Genomic DNA, 20,372 nt, shown 5'->3' with positions numbered 1-20,372 from the left:
CATTTAGTAGCACCAAGTATATTCATATTGTGACCAAATGGCAAAAAAAAAAAAAACAAAAAAACTAAAACAATAGAACTAACTTAGTAGCTAGTAAAGAAAGAGAGAAAGAGTCTACTCAGCTTTGCTCATTGCTAATAATCAAGATATATGTACCAAGCAGCACAGCATAGCAAAGCCTTTTATAAAGTCCTCTTCTCTCCATTTTGGAAAAGTGATCCATGTAATAGGTTGTCTAGAAAATTGCTATCTGGTCACTGACTTCTCTAATGAATCCTCTATAACTAAAGGATGAAGCCATGAATGTGTCCACCTTTCCCAAGACCCTCATGACAGAGCTATGAAGACCAAACTGGAATGAGTGAGAACATTTTAGACGTACAACGGTACACTGCCCGGATTCTTGAATGGGGGCCCACAAGCCCTGTGGGTGTGCACTTGTTGGGGTGCACAGCAGGACAGGAAGCCACAAGGTAAACATGGCCTTTCATAGCATCATTTTTACTTAAAGATTGGGATTATTAAAAAAAGAAAGAAAGAAAAAAAAAGCCTGGATATGGAGTGCCAGATCTCTTTGAATTCAGTGCAATTTTCCAAAATAATCCCATTGCATCTACAACTGGTCCGTTAACCAAGGAGAAAAGCAGACATTGTTTTTCTCAAAGGTATACAAATAAAAACATTTTTATGTGACTACAAATAAAGATATATTATAGAGCAGGGGTCCCCAACCCCCGGGCCGTTGACCGGTCCATGGCCTCTTAGGAACCAGGCCTCACAGCAGGAGGTGAGCAAGCAAAGCTTCATCTGCTGCTCCCCATTGCTCACATTACTGCCTGAACCATCCTCCCCCCACCCCACCCCCACCCCACGGAAAAATTGTCTTCCACAAAACCAGTCCCTGGTGCCAAAAAGGTTGGGGACTGCTGTTATAGAGAATGTAAAATTTATATGAATTCTTAGCTCAAACTATAAAAATCTAAAATTATCATACTTTCTATGGACCATTTTTGGCTCTGCCCCAGGGCTATGAGGTTAACTCTCCTCTGCTGTTCTTTCCATGGGAAAGACTGAGAAGCACTGGTATCACAGAAACGCCCTAGGCTCTGAAGTCTGGAAGATTGGGTTTATATTCCCAATAGAATATTTATTGTGTGAGCTTCAACATTTTATTTAACCTCTTTGAACCTCAGTTTCACTGTCTATAAAATAAAGAGAGGCAGGAATCTCCCTCTTGAAAGGCTTTTGTTAGGATTAGATGAGGTAGGTAGGCATGTTAGTAGGCGAGCCAATGAAAACGACAATGTTTTCAAGGAATGTATGGAGCCAAGTCCAGTTCCCCTCACTTTATCATTGCCAGGGTTCTCCTCCTGCTCTAGCCTTTGCTGGTATTTCTTCTGCAGCTCCTCAAGTTGAGTCTGTAGATCTATTACTTTTGCAGTCATTTCTTCTTCACGAGCCTTTAGAATTAAAAAAATATTAACAAACGTATCAAAAAGTATGCAGTAAAGAGGCAACATGATCTAGAGAAAACTACCTTTGTAGGAGAAACCAACACCTACACATTTTTGGAAACACAAACCACTGTTTTTACTGTAATTCATTACTGTGCTCTAAACACCTTCCTTCATGCCCCACTTTTAACTCCAAGTCCTTTTTAAAGCTGCTCACGCTTCCTAGGATGACTTTTCCCACCCTCAGTCCTCCTGCCCCCACCCCATAAAGCTCATCAAGCTGTTTCTTTCCCCTTAAACTAGGGTTCCAAGGTTTAAGCAACACTTAGGTGTATAACAGCGTTGTGACAGAACTGTAAAACAGAATCTCTGTTTTAAGACTTTGGCCTTTTCTACACTAGGATTTGATTTCCAGAAAATATCCAATATAAACTAGTTTTATGCAAAGCACTGCTCAACCAGCTGGCAACTTACTGATCACAAGAAGTTGTGGAGGTTTTTCCTCAGCCCCTTGGGAAGGGCTGCACAAATCAAGATGGTTCTTTGTCCTAGTTAGCAAACCTGTACGTCCCCTTCACATCTGCCTGCAAACCATACCAGTGGTTCTTTGGAGTAAAATGTTCAACTAAAATCTATTTTTGAAAAAAAATTACTGTCCAATGTATTGGTAACTAACATAATGTATCCATTTGCCCTGAACTTTGCAGAAAACAGACAAGGCTGCAAAAGTAATACATGACTTACTGGTTCAAAAATCCTTTTTATAAAATTTGGCATACAAATCCTTCTCTCTTCTGTTCTGACTGCCCTGGTAAAAGGCTGTTGCCCACTCTTAAATTTTTTCATTTGCCTTGATAATTGCCATTATTTGTTGTACAAAGCAGTCCAGACCTCTCCTTGTTCTTATAAATCTTGCAATAACCTTTGTGCTAAAAGAACATTTGACATTGGAATATTGATCAGATTTGAGTAATGAAGACAGGACAAGTATCTGCTAAGTAAGAGACTAAACAGGAAAAGAGCCACAAGCAGCTATCTGATTTAACAGATGCTGACTTGCCAGAACCAAGAAACATCATTCTCAAAAACAAAAAGAGGCCCCAAGGCACAAAATAAAGCAACAAACCATAAGACACCTCGAAAATCTAACTTTAAATACCACTTGTCATGAAACTTAGACCAACTAAAAAAGAACGAACCCCTTCTCTCAACATAAGCAAAGTCTCTTGCAAATAGCCTCCTTCAACATCTGCCCACTAAGGCACTCTAACCCAGCCTCCACCCCTAAAACACCACTGATCAGAAACTACTGTAAATCTGTAACTGCCTGCAATCCTGGTTTACTTACTGTTTTTATTCTACCGTCACATATCCTGTGTGGATGTCTGTGTCAATGTGGTCTAGCCTTGTTTGAAAGGATCACCTCTTACAGCTACTTATTCAGTTAGGTTCAGATTCTGATATGACAATCAGCTATGTCTGACATCGCCTTTGACAGCTGGGAGATACCAATAGAAAGCAAGCCCTCTAAGAATTGGAAAAGAATCCTTGATGCGTTGTTTCTAATTTAAGAAACAGTTCTATAATTTCCTTTGTAAAAGCTTTCTGTCTTCTTGAAGAGGGAAAGAAAGCAATACTGCTTGCTCTGAAGTAAAAACAGTAAGAAAAACTAAATTGAATATTTATGCACATACATGGAAGTTATGTTTTAAAGACTATTATGCCAAAACCAAATCACTAAAATACAGTAAATGTCAAAAAGAAACCAGTTTTGTATCTAACGTAGCTGTAGGAGCTACTCCCTCCCAGTGAGACTGCTCTGAGGTTGGGACGAAGGCAGTCAGCTCCCTTACTTGTGAGACTCAACTCCTTTCAGATGTCACCAGCCCCTCTCCCCGAATGAATGCTCCCTTTGCCCTACCAGGTGTCACTTCCTTCAAATTTACCAAGTGTCTAGTGTGTGCCAAGCATTTGGCTAGGTCCTCAAGACTAGAGATGAACAGCAAGATCCCTGCCTACAAGATGCTAATAGTCTAGAGGAGAGGACAGATACATTAATACATTCCTACACACATATGTATGTATGACAAAAGTAACATGTCGTAAGTGAAGTAATAAAGTACCAAAGGAAGACAGGTGCAATTAATTCTATTTTCAGGGGTTTCAAAAAAACTAAGTGAAAACAATATGATGCAGAAAAGCATATTCAAAAAGCTAACTCTGGGGTAGGACAGGGAAAAAACAAGAATATATTTCATTTTTGTTTCTGTTTGCATAAGGAAACACGGGAATATTATTACATAAGAAACTAATGGTTACCTGTGGAGGGAGAAGGGGAACAGGGTGTAGAATACAGAGAAAAGTTTGGATGCAATTCTCATGATAGACCATTCTCCAAGTATACTTTTTTTTTTAATATTATTTTGATCTTTAAACCATGGAATACATTTGATTCAAATTTTTTTTTTCTGAATACAAGATAAATTTAAAACTTTTAAAGAAAACTGCCAAAAGAGATGACAACAGCTGCACTAACTCATGAAGTGTGAGAATGTACTCTTGAAGCACCAGGAAAAGCATGAGCAGAGGTGAAATACAGGGAAGAAGGAGCTAAAGCTGAGCTCAGCTAGACCACAGAATGACCCGGAGGATGGGGGCACCGGGACAAGGGAAGCCACTGCAGGTGTTCAGGAGAAGGGATATGATCCCACTTTTGTTTCCAGATAGACAATAACTCTGACAGGAAGAGACGAATACTTTACGGGGAAAAAAAACAAGAGCAAGGAGACCAGGCAGGAAATTAATACAGTAGGCCAGACCAAATGGAATACGGCAGCCTAGACCATGGCAGAAGCAGTGGAGTTAAGAGGAGAGGAACGGGCAATGGGAGTCAATGAAACACTACAGCTTAGAGTCTGTTACATGTTGGAGAATGTGCTGGAGATCCACAATTAAAGGGAGAAAGGTGATTTCTCTGCCTAGGAAATCAGGGAAGATAAGCAGATTTCATGTCCTAAGAAGTGTGTGGATGTGGATGTGTGAGGGGCTGAGGAAGACGGGAGGCATGAATCGAGGATGACAAAGTTCTCAGTTTCCTCCAAGCAACGGTAAGAATGTGAGCTAAGACAGTGAAAGCAAGAAAACGAAAATGTCTCTGTGCTCCACTTTGCTATTAACAAATCATGGAATTATTTTAATGGATGAGAAAAATATAGCATTCTACAATGTCATCATTAAGACAAATCATCAATCTGATAACAGCTTTTTCAGAGGGAAAAAAAAGTACTACATAATACATACAAATCCATATAAAACTCCAAATCTGGAAAATTTTAAATGGGAGAATGGTAAAAGAATATGTCTCAGAATCAAAGCAATATGGTGTTTACCTAGAATTGGTAATATCGCTTTTAGCAATATATGCTGTTTTAAAAAAACTCTTCAAGACAGAGTATATATTTGGGGTGTTTGGATGGGGACTGCTGATTTAATCACTGGCCACTCTGTACTCTGGCTATAAGCACTTGAAATGTGACTAATCCAAACTGAGACAGGCTGCCAACGTAGAAGTACACTGAATCTCAGAGAATTAATACATATATCATTTTTATATTGACTACATCTTGCAATGATAATGTCTTGGATATAACGGGTCAGCTAACATTATTATCAAAATTAAAGTCAGCTGATTCTTTTTTTTTTTTTTTAATGTGGATACCAGAAAATTTTAAATCCCGTTTGTGGCTTACATTGTATTTCTAATGGACAGTGCTGGTCTAAGGCACAGGAAGGGGCCTGGGGAAGAGTCCACCTGAGTCCTCTGGCCCACCCTCCACTTCCTGCCCACTTGCTCTACTTACTCCAAGCCTGAAGCTGGGAGGACCATTTATTTTCTAATAAACAGCAGATCTTCCAGGAAGAACCATACCAGAGATTAACTGCTACCTGTCTCCCTGTTCACTCACCCCTCCACCTACAGAGGCTTGTTGTGACCTTGGAAAGTGTACTGTGTACTACCTCCACACCCCCATATACACACGTTCAGAGACAGAAGTAGTTCACAAAAGGGAACACTACAGCCGTGACACAGTTTATCCCCTGCGAACGAAGCTCCCTGACTTAACTATCCAAGTTCTTTCCTTAGGGAGAAGCCTTTATAAAATATATGAAGCTAATGAAGAATCAGTGCTCTACCACTCGTCATGTGTAGTTTTAGGGAGATCATTTGACTATGCTGAACTCACTCTCCTGCTTCTGCCACACACAAAAAACACAAAAATAGAAGATGAACCTAAACTAGCTGTAATGTATCTTCCAATCCCAACATTCTCTAAGCATTCAAGAAACAACAGTGTTTTTTAAAGCTTCGCATAATATACTCTAGGGAAGTATAGGAAAATGTGAAATCGTTCAAATTTTCCTTCACAGTGAGGTCTAAAGCTCAAAAATTACACGAAGGTAACATTTAGATTTATGTATCAGGTAATTTCAGCTTTTTCAAATACATTTACAATAATTGGGACTTCCCTGATGGTGCAGTGGTTAAGAATCTGCCTGCCAATGCAGGGGACATGGGTTCAAGCCCTGGTCCAGGAAGATCCCACATGCCACGGAGCAACTAAATCTGTGTGCCACAACTACTGAGCCTGCGCTCTAGAGCCCGCGAGCCACAACTACTGAGCCCGTGTGCCACGACTACTGAAGTCCCCGCACCTAGATCCTGTGCTCTGCCACAAGAGAAGCCACCGCAATGAGAAGCCCACACACCGCAACGAAGAGTAGCCCACGCACCGCAACAAAGAGTAGCCCCTGCTCGCCGCAACTAGAGGAAGTCCACACACAGCAACGAAGACCCAACGCGGCCAAAAATAAATAAATAAATAAAACTTAAAAAAATAAAATAAAATAAAATAATTACTACTAGAATCTGTTCCTGGCTCAGACTTCTACTGCTGCCATAGTCAGCTGAGGCATGATTCTCTAATTTATACATTCCTAATCATCAAATGGTTTTTAGCACATAGTGAAATAAGGCTTGCAGTAACTAAAGAATCTGCAGGGCTTCCCTGGTGGCACAGTGGTTAAGAACCTGCCTGCCAATGCAGGGGACACGGGTTCAAGCCCTGGTCTGGGAGGATCTCACATGCTGCAGAGCAACTAAGCCCATGCGCCACAACTACTGAGCCTGCGCTCTAGAGCCCATGAGCCACAACTACTGAAGCCCACGTGCTGCAACTACTGAAGCCCGAGTGCCTAGAGCCCATGCTCCGCAACAAGAGAAGCCACCGCAATGAGAAGCCTGCACACCGCAACGAAGAGTAGCCCCTGCTCGCCGCAACTAGAGAAAGCCTGCACGCAGCAACGAAGACTCAACGCAGCCAAAAATAAATAAATTAATTAATTAAAAAAAAAAAAAAAAAAGAATCTGTAATCCAGCAAAGAATAATTTACACTGCTTTACATTAAAAAATGTTCTGCAGTCCAAATACTCACTAGCATTCATGGCTTATCTTCATACACAAAAATGACAATACTAATCCACCACTAGAAGAATAAGTACATTGAATTTAGCTTCCAAACTACATATAAAAGATTTGGCTGATGTATTCTTTTTTTTTTTTTCTATCTTTTTTTCTCCCTTGAGAGCAACAAAACCTATGCAAATTGGGGAGGGATGAAATAAAGTTAACTGGCCCTCCTGGAAAGTTCCCAGCTAAAGCTCATACACACACTACCTGTCCCAAGCACAAGCTCTCAATTCTTAGTCTGGTGCTCTCACAATTTGGTCTGAATTTGGGAGAAAGACATAGAAGAGAATCCATTCTTCCCCTTACTAACTCACTGTTGCTTCAAGTGGCCTATATGCCTGGTTAGCAGAAACTGATCAGAAAACTACAATCCTAGCAGAAATCAATTAGACTCCTTATAAATCTGCAAACAGTAGAGAAATACTAATTTGAATAATATTGAAACCCCCCCCCAAAAAAAACCCTCTACACTAGAAAAAACAGGAAATCTGACAGCCAATCTTCTTTAGCACTACCATGAAATCTATTACAGCTAAATTTCAAGAGAGAGAAAATAAGGTACATCAAGGATTTCTTCGTATCTTTTGGCTGTTCTTTTTAGATCATCTTCTTTCTCTGCAATTTTCTTATATAACTGATTTGTCTCCTCCTGATGGCTTTCCAAAAGTTCAGCCTCCACTTCCTGGGCTTTATCTAATAAATAAAAAATGGACACATACAAGAAAACACATTAGGTTAAGAATTAATATCTGTATCCCAATTTCTGTAAGAACCCTTGTTCCAAATTAAATTTGATTAAAATCAAGTGACCAAACTGACCAAATGTACCCTTCTCACGGAGCAGAAGTGTCTTCATTAGGTAATTAATCAGGTAATGCTTTCAGGTTCTTCCACCTGCTCATCCCCTCTGACAGGCAAGCCACTTTCAGGCAGCACAGTTTCCCATCAGAGAACTTTCTTGGGCAAGAATCATTTTTTTCTCCAGTTTATAATTACTTTAAGCACTTAGCACAGTGTGAAAAGAATAAGCTTAAATTATAAATAGTCTCTGCTGATTCTGATTTGTTTTTTTATTGAATTTAAAAGTTTACTTACCAATGGTCTCTCTTATGGTCATTTCCAGCTCCTGTTCCTTTTGTGCCAGCTGTGTATGAAACTCCCTCATCAGCTGTTTTAGTGTGGAATTGTGCTTCAACTCAAGATCTTCCTGCTCCTGTCTGAGTACCAAAAATAGGAAGAGCTAACTGCTGTCATACAAAAAACAAGCTGTAAAGAGTTACCTGGTCTTCACGACAGTGTATAAAGTATGACCTCACCAATATCAACCATTTTTAAGGGAGTGTGCGTCCACGTGCGTGTGCGTGTGCGTGTGCGTGTCTCCAGGCACAGAAAACTTCTGGAAGGGTAAGTAAACTATGATTAACTGTAGGGAATCGTCCTGAGGATTTGAGAATTTTTACTTTCGACTTAAAATTTTTCACCATACATATCTATGTTATATAATAACAATATAAAAATAATTTTAAAAATAATTACTGGGATATGTACCTAATAACCATGATCTCATAGGCAAGAAAAGGTTTTTTTCCCCTTAAACTGATGGATAACACTGCCTCTTGCCTTAAATTGTTTTTATTCCTCTTCGGTATTTAACTTATTATATTTATGTTCGATACTAACAAATTTAGGTTGTGAAACTTAACTGTATTAGACACAAAAAAGAGAGATTTCATTAAGGAGGACTGCCTTAAAAATATTCATACTGAAAAAAACTTACTTGATTTTCTCTTCCATTTCTTGTTCATACTCTTTCTTTATTATATCCAGTTCTTGCTGATGTTCCTTCCGCAACATTCGAAGATCTTTCTGCAGCTTAACCACCTCCTGGCTCAGCTTCTGCTGCTCCTGCTCCGCCCCTGCCAATTGAAACTCCAGGTCATTGTGCTCAGCCTCCATGTTACGAAGCAAGCTGGGTTGGACCACATGAGATTTGGACTTTTCTTCAGCACTTTCTTCCAAAACTTCCATGGGTTTACTTTTTCCATCCATCTGTTGTTGTAGAGCCTGTAATCCTTCAAGTTTTGAGGTCAACACTTCAATTTCAACTCTGTGTCCTTCCCTCTCTCTCAATAAGCAGGAATCCAGCTCTTTTATCTTTTGCTCCAAGATTTGACAGGTCAAGTCCTCCTCCTGGAGGGCTTTCTGCACACCATCAACCACATTCTCCAAGTTCTGCTTTGCCCCTATGTTATTTTTACCTCCCTCTTCTTCCACATGATGGGATACTAACAAGGAGTATTTGTTTTTTTCTTCCAGTTCTTCTTGAAGATGCTTTATCATCACTTGATCCTCATGTTGCTTTGCTTCAGCCTGTTCTGTCTTTATTAAGAGCTCCTGGTATTTGCACTGCATTTCAGAATGAGAAGAAATTGTGTCTTCTTTTTCCTGCTCTAGCCTCTGTAATAGCTTTTCCTTTTCAATTAAATTTCTTTGTAAAACACGGATTTTTTCTTCACATGCCTTCTGCACACAGCCTTGGGAATCTGCTTCTTCTTGCTCAGTACATGCTGCTTCATTTTCTGCCGATCTGGGTGAAACTGATGTTTCTGATTGTGGTGAGCTTCCCACCGACTTAAGTTTTTCTTCCAAGACGTGAATTTCCTTCTCTCTTTCCTGCAATTTTGTATTTAGCTCACTCAGATGGCTTTCTCTGTCTCTTCTATACTGCTGTTCTTTCTCTTCCATTTGAGATAACAACTGCTTCTTGATGGCAGCAATTTTTTGTTCAGCTTTTTTCTTCAGTTCCCCTAATTTTGCAGCACTTTCTAACTCAAGTCTATCTTCCAATGCCTTTAACTCCTCTTCTTTGCTTTTCGCAATTGAATTCACATGTTCCAATACTTTCTTCGTAGATTCAAGTTCAGATTTCATGGAAGATGCTTGCTTTTCAAGGCTTAAGACTTTTTCTTCAGCCTCTTTAACCCTGTTGTCCTTTTCTTCTCCTAACTCTTCAATGTGCTGAAGTTTCTGAATCATTTCTTTCCGTTCGATATCCTTTTGTTGATTGTAATTTTTAAGAACTTCATTTAAGGACTCAATTTCGATTGTTTTCTGAGTGACATGCTCCTCTAATTCCACAATTCTTGCTGTTTGAGTTTTTAACTCCGTCTGTAAATTACGTTCCTTTTTCTCCATCTTGCTCTTCTTATCTTCCACTTCCCCCTTTAAATATTCAAATCTCTTCTTTTGCTGATCAAGGTCCTCCTTCAATAAAGTTATCTGCTCATCCTTTTCACTGGTTTCCTTTGTTTTTAACTCAAGCTGCATCTGCAATTCTTTACTAGTATTTTGATATTGTGTAAATCTTGACTGTGCTTTCTTCTTCCATTCTGAGAATTTGTTGGCCTGTTCAATAGCAGAAGTTTTCTCCTTACTCAGAGTTTCAACTCTCAAAGATAAATCTCGCACCTGATCCAGCAATTCCTGTTGCGCTTCATCATGTTGCTTACTTAGTGATGAAATGGCTGCTTCTTTTTCAGTTAGGCTGATGCTATTCTGAAGTTGAGCGCTCATATCAGTTAGTTGTTTACTAAGACTGCTGATCTCAGCTTTTTTTTCTTTAATCTCTTCTTTCATCGAGGTGACAGCGTTGATGTTTTCTGATAACTCCTTCTTCAACTGAGTGATGCAAGACTCCTTTTCTGAGGCAGCCTGTTGCTGATTTCCTCCTTCCTTCTGTAAGGCTTCTTTTTCTGTCACAAGACCTTCAATATCGGCCTTCATGCTCTTAATCTGACTTTCTTTTTCTTCCAACTGATGTGTAGCACGTTGTAAAGAACTATTTAGTGTGTACTGCTCTTCTGTTAGCTGTCTCAGTTGTGCTTCTAATTCAGAAACTTTGCAAGTTTTACTTAGTAGTGCCTCCTTAACTTTAGTTGTGTGGTGTTGACAATGGGAGACCCTAGAGAGAATGCCATTAATTTTACTGCTACTAATGTTGATGAGCTCACTTGTTTTAGCTTGTAATAAGGCTTCCGTTTTCTTGGAGTAAACGTCCAGCTGAACTGCTAGCTCCTTGGACAGTTTTTTGAATTCTAAGCTTTTGTCTTCTAGGCTTTTCTTATTTCTGTCATGTGAAGATTTCAAACTCTGGAATTCTTCATCTGTGGTTTTCAGCTTCTCAGTCAACTCAGAGACCTTAAGCTTATCTTTTTCTGCCAGCATCTTCAGTTCAACTACATGCTCTTGAAGAAAAGTATTTTCCTTCAGAGAGTGATTCAGGTCAACCTCCAGCTTTTCAAGTTCAGCTTTCAGTTTAGCTTCATTCTGTGAGACAGAAACCATGTGAGCAGCCTTCTGGTTTAACTGTTCCTGTAATTCCGTCAACACTGCATCCTGCTTAGCACCCTCTTCCTTCAGCCATGCCATTTCCTTGTTCATCTCTTCTTTTTCACACCCAAATATGAGGATCTTTTGCTTCAGTTCTGCTACCTCTTGTTCTTTTTCCTGTAACTGGATTTCATGTTTTTCCTGAAGTTCTTCAGCTTGCTGGTTAAGTTTCTGCTCCCAGACTGCTATGACATCATTGAGTTCTCTCCTGTGCACCTCAGTAAGACTTTCTATTTGCTCCTTTTGGTTTGTCTCCAATCTTGACACTGCATCATTGATTCCAGCTGAGTTAGCCTGTGCCATTTCCAAAATTTTCGCATTGAACTGTTGTTCTTTCTGACTGAGCTCCAGAGCAGTATTTTCGAGCTCTTTCTTAAGTTTGGCCTCCTGATCCAACAGTTTCTTCTTTAACGTTTCTTGCATCTCCTTTGCTTTCTGCTTAATTTTTTCTATCTTTTTCTCTTGATTTTTAAATTTGGTTTCATACTCCTCTTGCAAAACACGAATACTGTCCTCCTTGGCTGATAATTTCTGTTTGAGTATTTCAATTTCTTTGCTCTGTCCTTCTCTCATTTGTAAAATTACATTTTCCTTTTCCATTAAGAGTTGCTTTGTCTGTTCCTGCTCTATATTATCTTTAAGTTGGGACTCATAGTGTTGGGTTAAAGATTTTACTTTTTCTTCCATTTCACTCTTCTGTTTTTCAAGTTGCTGCATTAAGTCCTGTACCTTGATTTTGTGAGCATCTAACTCAGCACAAACATTTTTCTTTTGAGTGTCAACTTCAGCTACCTGTTTGGTAAGAAGAATTCTTTCTGTTTCCGAATCCAACAACTTCTGCTGCAACTGGGCCAACTGCTCCTCGTATGTTTCTACCTGCTCACGCGTGGTGCTCTGCAGTGACTGAAAGAGCTCCAGCTTAGCAGACGCCTGCTGGAGTTCCCCTTCAGACCTTTTAATATCTGCCTCTAAATTCTCCACATGAGCCTGATGCTCTTTTAAATGCTTGTCCTTTTCCTTCAGAAGAAGCCCAAGTTGGTTAATTTCATCTTTTAATGCCTTCTCAGTTCTCTGGATAGACATCTCTTGTTCTTTAATGATGTTGTCAACCTGTTGCTGGTGATGACTTTTCTGTTCATCCAGCTTGGCCTCTAATTCCCTCTTCACTCTATCTGCTTGATCCTTTAGTACAGAAAGTTCTTCTTCTAGCTTGTCACGGGCTTTTAATACTTCTGACAGTTCAGACGATAGTGATTCCAATTCTGTTTGCTTCACATCAAGCTTTTCTAAAGTCTTTTCATTCATCTCTTCTATGTGGGCCTGAAAGAGAACCTCTCTGTCATTCAACAATGTTACTTTTTCTTGTTCACACTTTTCTCTCAGTTTTTCCATTTCGGTCTGATGCTGTTGCGTCAAGACTTGGAGTTTTTCAGTCCAAAGGTTATCCTGCTGATGCTGTAGACTTTCCAATTCTGTCTTGTGTTTTTCAACCATGACTGTAATTTCTTTATTGTGCTTATTTTTTTCAGCTTCCAAATGAATAGTTAAATCTTCTGATTGATTTTTATTTTCTTGCAAGCTTTTTTCCAAAGAACTTTCTAATTCAAGAACTCTCTGTTAATGAAAACAGATGTGTTTTTATTAAAGTACATATTTGTTAGCAATGATATATATGACATGATGTCTACACCTACTTAAAGATTAAAATTTAAATAAACGACTTTACATATCTTACCAAACACTAGAAAGGACAAAGAATCTGTGCTCAATTCCTAAACGAATCATATAATAAAGAAAAGATTCTATTTTTTACACAACTCATAATACCAGATTCTTTCTACCTATTTGGGTAGCTATTTCAACTACCTGTTTTTTCAAGAATATTCTGAATGGATAGTGAAAAAGAAATAAATCATAACATAGATAATAGTAACTGCTGGTAGAAAGATGAGTATTTTTTCTGTTTTTTTAAAAGGCCTATAATAGTATTCTATTACTTTCATAACTTAATTTTGGAAGAAAAATAACGTATCTGGCTCTTACCCCAAAAATTATTACTTAGAAGATATTTTTCAAAAAGAAGGAACTTACACAAATTTTACCAAAGTAATTTACAAAAAGTAATAGTAAAATGATTATCTCATGAAAATATCAATCTTGACTGAAAGGAAAAGAGCTAAGGAATGTCAAGGCATTGTAAGGAATGTACGGCAGAGCCAAGGAATGTCAAAGCTGGAAAGGTCTTAAGAAATTACCAAATATCAATCTCTTCAGGTGACAGGTAAGGAAATTAAGGTATAATTAATTCACAAAGCTAGTAAGTGAAAGATCTAGGCCTCCTGAGTACCCATTCCTCTCTACCATGCCACCTTACAGAAATGTTGGAAGTGGGAAAATAAAATACAGTTTAGAAACAGGGGTAAGAAGTGTGACTGTGTCACTGTCTAAATCAGAGCAAAAAGGCTAAAAAGTCTAAATAACATCAGTCAGTTTATTCAAAATAGGTCGAACATTTCATACACTGTTCAGGGGAAGGACAGAGGGCCTTAAAAATGTGCACATGGAGATATATATACTAACATGCTCACCATAGGACTATTTTTAATATGGGAAAACTGGGGAAAAGTTAAATGTCAAAGTAGAGCAATGGGGTAACTGAACTGTGATATAAACAGAGAATGAATTATGTCCAGGGCGTGGCACGAGATGAAGCTGAACAGGCAGGAAGGTGTCAGGGCAAGTGCTGCATACAAAATGAGGCCACTTCCTAAAGATGAAAGGTGAATAAGCAGTGGAGCAAAGATGCTGCACAGCCTGAGGGCAAAGAATCGGAGCGAATGGCTGACAGAAATACAGCCAACTAAAGGCAGGTCAGGAGCACCATGTAGCAGACATCAGAACCACTCCCATGAACAGCTCTTACTACCTAATAATGAATGCAGTGTACGTATATGTAAATCTAAAACAAAAGCTTCTCTACAACCTTATATTGACTGCAGAGATAACAACAGTTTTCCTATACAAGCAGTTCCACAGCTGTGGAAACTGAAGAGTATTTAAACTTACAGTTCTGTAAGTCTCTGCTTCTTGCTGAAGGTCCCAAAGTTTGTTTTTGCTCTCTGTGAGGATTGCCTTCTTCTGCAGCTCTAACTCTTCCAAGGCCAAAGATTCTTGCTGTTCTTTTTCTTGAGTGATCTTCAAATATTCAGACTGACTTTTTTCCTGTGCCAAAAACAGTAACACCACCTTAGACCCACGTAGATCTTCAGCATTCCCAAAGCACTGCCACAGGAATCATTCATTTCATTTGATCTGCACACCAGCCCTGCGAGGTAGGCAGTATCATTACCTCTCTTCCCACACCCTGGTCTGCAGAAATAAGGCACTGTGGCTTTTTCCGTGTGGTCTGGCCAATCTTTGCCACAATCACTATTGATATGAAAAATTTTGTTCCAGTAACCCTACTATGTCTGCTATTTTTTCACTACTTAAAATGTTTTGCAAAATATCACTGAATGTGCAGGGTCACACAATTGTTACTACCTCTTCTCTGCATGCCAGTTTGGTATTTCAACTCTAGGCTGAGAAATTTATATGATTTATGAGAAATACCTCACTATAATAGGGAACCCCACACAGAAAAGCAAATCAAAATCAGAAGATTACATGTGAATATATGGATTAGATCAAGGAAATATTTATAAAAGCCTATATAACTCTTCAGATGGTCTGGCCCTGACAAGCTTCTTCTTTGACTGTCCTTAGTATATGTCAGCATTCATATTAATACTGTTTACTGTTTTGAAAAGAGAAGCTCCAGAGAGCACTTTTAACATTTAGTGACTTTGGACTCCAATTAAGTATACTTATCTATACCTATTGTTTAGGGTTCATGTGGCCAACAGTAATATTTTCAGTCCATTTCACTCTGGTGAAGCATATTGCCTTAAGTAAAGATTTTGTACCATATTATAAGTAGATTGATAAGAAAATATTAGTTTCTATAACATCAATTTTAAAACATCATTTAAAAATGTTATATTGTTTAATGTAAACTATATGTTAAATGCATCTCTATATATATCCATAAATATAAAAGAGGAAATTTTAATAGTCTGAAGAATTTTGATTCTCAACTCCAAGCTAACTCCTTTGAGAAACTAGGTAGGAAGGGGAGTGGAAGGGGGCGAGAGCATGTGCACATACGTGTACTTTACGTGTGTCTGTGTCCTGTGCTCGCTAGTGGGAATATGTCTGAATATATCAGTTCCCAGAACACAGTATTAACAAGGCCAATGTTCAAGGCTCAGTGCCCCCAATTACTCTTGCATGAAAACCCACAGCAGGTCTTTATGACTTGAATTTTTAGCACCATTCCCAGCTTCATTTAGGTCCTTAATGTCCCGCTTTATTCCTTTATTTCCTTGTCCCTATTTTAAATGTATGCTATCGTGTTATAGTTTTTAAGTACTCTTGTAAACAACTTTAAATCCTTTTTGGACCAACAAAGAATACAAATATGTACCCATACAGGTGTACATTTCACAACCACGGACTAAACCGCTAACCTCAGCCAACAGCACTGTCAAACCATGTGCCTGTTGGCCCCACAGAGATTAGAGAACTCCCTGACTCAGTTCAAGGATCACAGCTGCTGGAAATCCTCAGAGCCCCAGGTCCAGCTGAGAGTGAAAAAAAAATGTGTAAAAGAAAGGAGATTAAAGGGACTTCCCTGGTGGGCCAGTAGTAAAGAATCTGCCTTCCAATGCAGGAGACGCAGGTTCGATCCCTGGTCGGAGAACTAAGATCCCACATGCTGGGGGCAACTAAGCCCGCATGCCACAACTACTGAGCCTGCGTGCTACAACAAGACAGCCCGCGTGCCGCCAACTACAGAGCCCACACGCGTTGGAGCCCACGCGCCAAAACCAGAGAGAGAAAACCCGCACGGCACAACTGGAGAGAAGGCCGCATGTCTCAACAAAGATCCTGTGTGCCACAACTAAGACCCGATGCAGCCAAAAAAAAAAAAAAAAGGAGATTAAAATTATAAAAACTATTTCTCATCCTTTCACACTAAAAGCATTTTTTAATTATACACAATATCTCATGGATAATAGCTTCATATAAACACAGTAAACTACATTTTCAGCATTAACACTTCACAGTTCAAGAGAAAAAATTTTTTGCTTTAAACTTCCAAATTATATTATTCCAACAAATCTTTCTTATCTTTGCTTTTCTGGTTATTGTTTTAGTTAGTTCAGTCAGTTTTCTCATTTTACTTTATCTTTTTAAACATCACATGGATTGAAAATTACTGAAATTATTCTACTTAAAATGAAAACTACTTGGTTATTTTCATTTTGCCTTCTTTAAAATGCATTCAGGCAAACTCTCTGAACCTTAAGCTCTGATACATTCAGTCTGGTGAGTTTTTAGACATTCTTCCTAAGTTACGCAGTCGCTGCTTCAGTTACCCTATGTTCCCCTTTACTTCTCCCTAATCACAGCCTACAGCCAGGGTGAGAGGAATGATAAACAAACTGATTAATGAAAGCTTGTTGGATGAGAAAATTTAATTTTCAGATAATACTAAATTAACAAGCTGTGAAAGCCTCATTCCTGCCTACGGCCAACCCTCTCTGCAAACTCAAATGTCAAGGCTGCCAGTAGCGTGACCTCAAGCTGGGAGGCAGGGGTGAGGGGCTGACAACTTTATAATGTGGCCAAACCAAAATATGTACTTACAAGAGCTACTTTCATTTGCTCCTGAAATTCCCTTTCTTGGGTCTGAAACTTCTTAGTCAGTTCCTGCTCTTTGCTGGCCAGCTCCTCTTCATGAAGCTTCTGTAATTTTGCAATTTGTTCTGAGGATTTCTGAAAAGCAACCAAATAGTTAAAGTGAGACACCCAGAATAAAATATGTAACTCTACAACTAAATAATACCTTATTATAATCAAGTTAATAGTTTCTTAAGAGGAAAAATTGGAACACATTTCCCACATAAATCAAAAGTCACCAAACTCTTGAGAGTTAAAAGAAAAACCAGTAAAGTGTTGCTCCTCATTTAAGACAAGGAGAGCTGCAGCTGCAATGGTCAGTCCTATGGGGTTGAAGCTCCAATTCCACATCATACAAAGATGTTCCCCACCAATCAGGATAGGGAAGCACAGTAGGGGGAATAAGGATGCTCTCAGAGGGGGCACTCCACCATGGTCAAGGTGTTCTGGCTACACCCATCTAATTATGCCTAGCTTTCCAGGCATGTACTACGACTTATTAAAAAGTATTGACCTTGTTCTTTCTTGAATAGGAGGACTCAATCTTACAAAAATGTCAAATCACCCTAAATATATTCAAAAATTTAATATAATCAAATAAAACAAAATGAGGGAAGGCCCACTGGACAAAATAAACATGCAAGAATAGCTGATCTCTTCTGAAAAATAAGAGTAACAAGGAGAGGCTACCAAATAGTAGAACATTATAAAACTAAAACATATTATAAAACTGGTATTAGTGTAATACCAGCACATGGTCAGACAAAGCAGTGGAACAGCACAGAGAATCCAGAAGGTCCATATGTAGCACTACAATAATTTAGTATGTAATAAAGGTAGTATGGCATGTCAGAAGGGAAAACATGGGTTATTAAAGAAATGATTTTAAGGCTACTAGGTAGTCATTTGGAAAAAATTTAAGTTGGATCCCTACCTCACTCCTCACACTAAATAAATTTCAGTTGGATCAAAGATTTAACCATAAAAAATGAAAACATAAAAGTGTTAGATGAGAGGGCTTCCCTGGTAGCGCAGTGGTTGAGAATCCGCCTGCCAATGCAGGGGACACGGGTTCGAGCCCTGGTCTGGGAAGATCCCACATTCCGCGGAGCAACTAAGCCTGTGTACCACAACTACTGAGCCTGGGCTCTAGAGCCCGTGAGCCACAAGTACGGAAGCCCGCACACCTAGAGTCCGTGCTCTGCAACAAGAGAAGCCACCATAGTGAGAGGCCTGCGCACCACAACAAAGAGTAGCCCCCGCTCACCTCAACTGGAGAAAAGCCCGTGCACAGCAACAAAGACCCAACACAGCCAAACATAAATAAAATAAAATAAATTAATTAAAAAAAAAACAAACTTGGTGTGATGGAAGGCAAAGTTACCAGGGTCTGGGGATGGAGAAATGGGAAGATGTTGGTCAAAGGATACAAAAAAAAAAAAAAAAAAGTGTTAGATGAGAAAAATTAAAAAAAATTTTTAATCTCAACTGAGAATGTGTTTTTAAAGCAGAACAAAAATCCAGATAGCATTTAAGGAAAAGAAAACTTTCTGCATAGCCAAAAAAAACCCAAAACAAAAGCAAATCATAAACAAAGACAACAAATAACAAACTGAGAAAATTATTTGGATAAACGCACCTTATATCCAATGGCTAATTCTTACTATAAGTAAAAAGCTTCTATGAATCAGTAAGAAAAAGACCAACAGCCCAAGAGGAAAATGAATCAAGGATCTGATCGGGCGACTCAAAAAGGAAAACTATAAATTCCTGTAAACATACAAAAACATCTTTGTCATATTGGTAACAGATATGCATATTAAAACTACAGGACTTCCCTGGTGGCGCAGTGGTTAAGAACCCGCCTGCCAATGCAGGGGACATGGGTTCGAGCCCTGGTCCGGGAAGATTCCACATGCCGCGGAGCAACTAAGCCTGTGCACCACAACTACTGAGCCTGCGCTCTAGAGCCCGCGAGCCACAACTACTGAGCCCACGTGTCACAACTGCTGAAGCCCACGTGCCTAGAGCCCATGCTCCACAACAAGAGAAGCCACTGCAGTGAGAAGCCCGCGTGCACCGCAATGAAAAGTAGCCCCTGCTCGACACAACTAGAGAAAAGCCCGCGCGCAGCAATGAAGACCCAATGCAGCCAAAAATAAATAAACAAATAAATAAATTTATTAAAAAAAAAAACTACAATGATGTCATTATTTTAACTTAGCTTGGAAAGATAAAAAAATTCAGGTAATACCATCTTTGTGGGGGGGGGAACATATTCTAATACATTGCTCATGGGGGGGGAGCATATTCTAATACATTGCTCATGAGTATAAACTGTCCTCCATTGAGCTTGTAGCAACTATCCAATAAGTATAAATACACGTAATTTTTTCCTAGATTCCACTTCTAGGAATCTATTCTAAAGAAACACAGATGTGAGCAAATACGATAAGGATATTCACAATTTCCAACAGTAAAAACTGAAAGGCTAAATATCCATCAGCAGAAGACTGATTTAATTATGAGCTATTCATACAATTAAGTCCTGAGCAGTCCTTAAAACAAATGGGGCATCATTATCAACTCAATAATAAAGAACAACCTCCAAGACAGATTATTAAGTGGAAAAGCAAAATACAGATCAGTAAAAATAACATGCCATCGTTTGTGTTTAAAAAAAAATAAAATAAAGAGACTCCCCCGGTGGTCCAGTGGTTAAGAATCCGCCTTCCAATGCAGGGGACGTGGGTTTGATCCCTGGACAGGGAACTAAGATCCCACATGCCGCGGGGCAACTAAGCCCACGTGCCGCGACTACTGAGCCTGCGCGCTCGCGCACCACAACTAGAGAGAAGCCTGCGCACCGCGACGGAAGATCCCGCACGCCACAATGAAGATCCCATGTGCTGCAAGTAAGACCCAACGTAGCCAAATAAATAACTTAGTTAATTAATTAAAGAGAGGATCAGAAAACATAAGAGAGAAATTATATGCAGAGACTATCTCTGGGAAGTATAGCCAAAAAGGTACACATTCATTTCTCTATCAAAGTGCTTTTTTCCTATACATATATGTATATCCTAAACATGTATATCCTAAACATCACGAAATGATCAAGGTCTCAAACAAAATACAAATTAACTCTTCTTTACTATCAAAGATGTAGGAAAAGCATAAGACTTAAGTTTCAACACTGCCGTAGCCCATTTCCATC

General features: G+C 39.1%; 1 protein-coding gene across 4 annotated transcripts in view; it reads right to left on the bottom strand.

The window, feature by feature from the left end:
- GOLGA4 (golgin A4) overlaps positions 1-20,372 on the bottom strand; it is a 111,264-nt gene that overhangs the window by 20,639 nt on the left and 70,253 nt on the right. For all 4 annotated transcript variants that reach the window (XM_061196489.1, XM_061196490.1, XM_061196491.1 and 1 more), the window contains 6 exons: positions 17,123-17,251; positions 14,438-14,593; positions 8,760-12,985; positions 8,078-8,199; positions 7,545-7,675; positions 1,347-1,460 (listed from right to left, as the gene is read on the bottom strand). In XM_061196489.1, coding sequence (XP_061052472.1) covers positions 1,347-1,460; positions 7,545-7,675; positions 8,078-8,199; positions 8,760-12,985; positions 14,438-14,593; positions 17,123-17,251 — 4,878 coding nt within the window. The remainder of the gene's footprint in view (positions 1-1,346; positions 1,461-7,544; positions 7,676-8,077; positions 8,200-8,759; positions 12,986-14,437; positions 14,594-17,122; positions 17,252-20,372) is intronic.

This window comes from Eubalaena glacialis, chromosome 7, assembly GCF_028564815.1.
Source record: "Eubalaena glacialis isolate mEubGla1 chromosome 7, mEubGla1.1.hap2.+ XY, whole genome shotgun sequence".
NCBI classification, from domain to species: domain Eukaryota; kingdom Metazoa; phylum Chordata; class Mammalia; order Artiodactyla; family Balaenidae; genus Eubalaena; species Eubalaena glacialis.
Note: the sequence above shows the minus strand (reverse complement) of the source record. Positions and strands in the feature narration are given on the sequence as shown.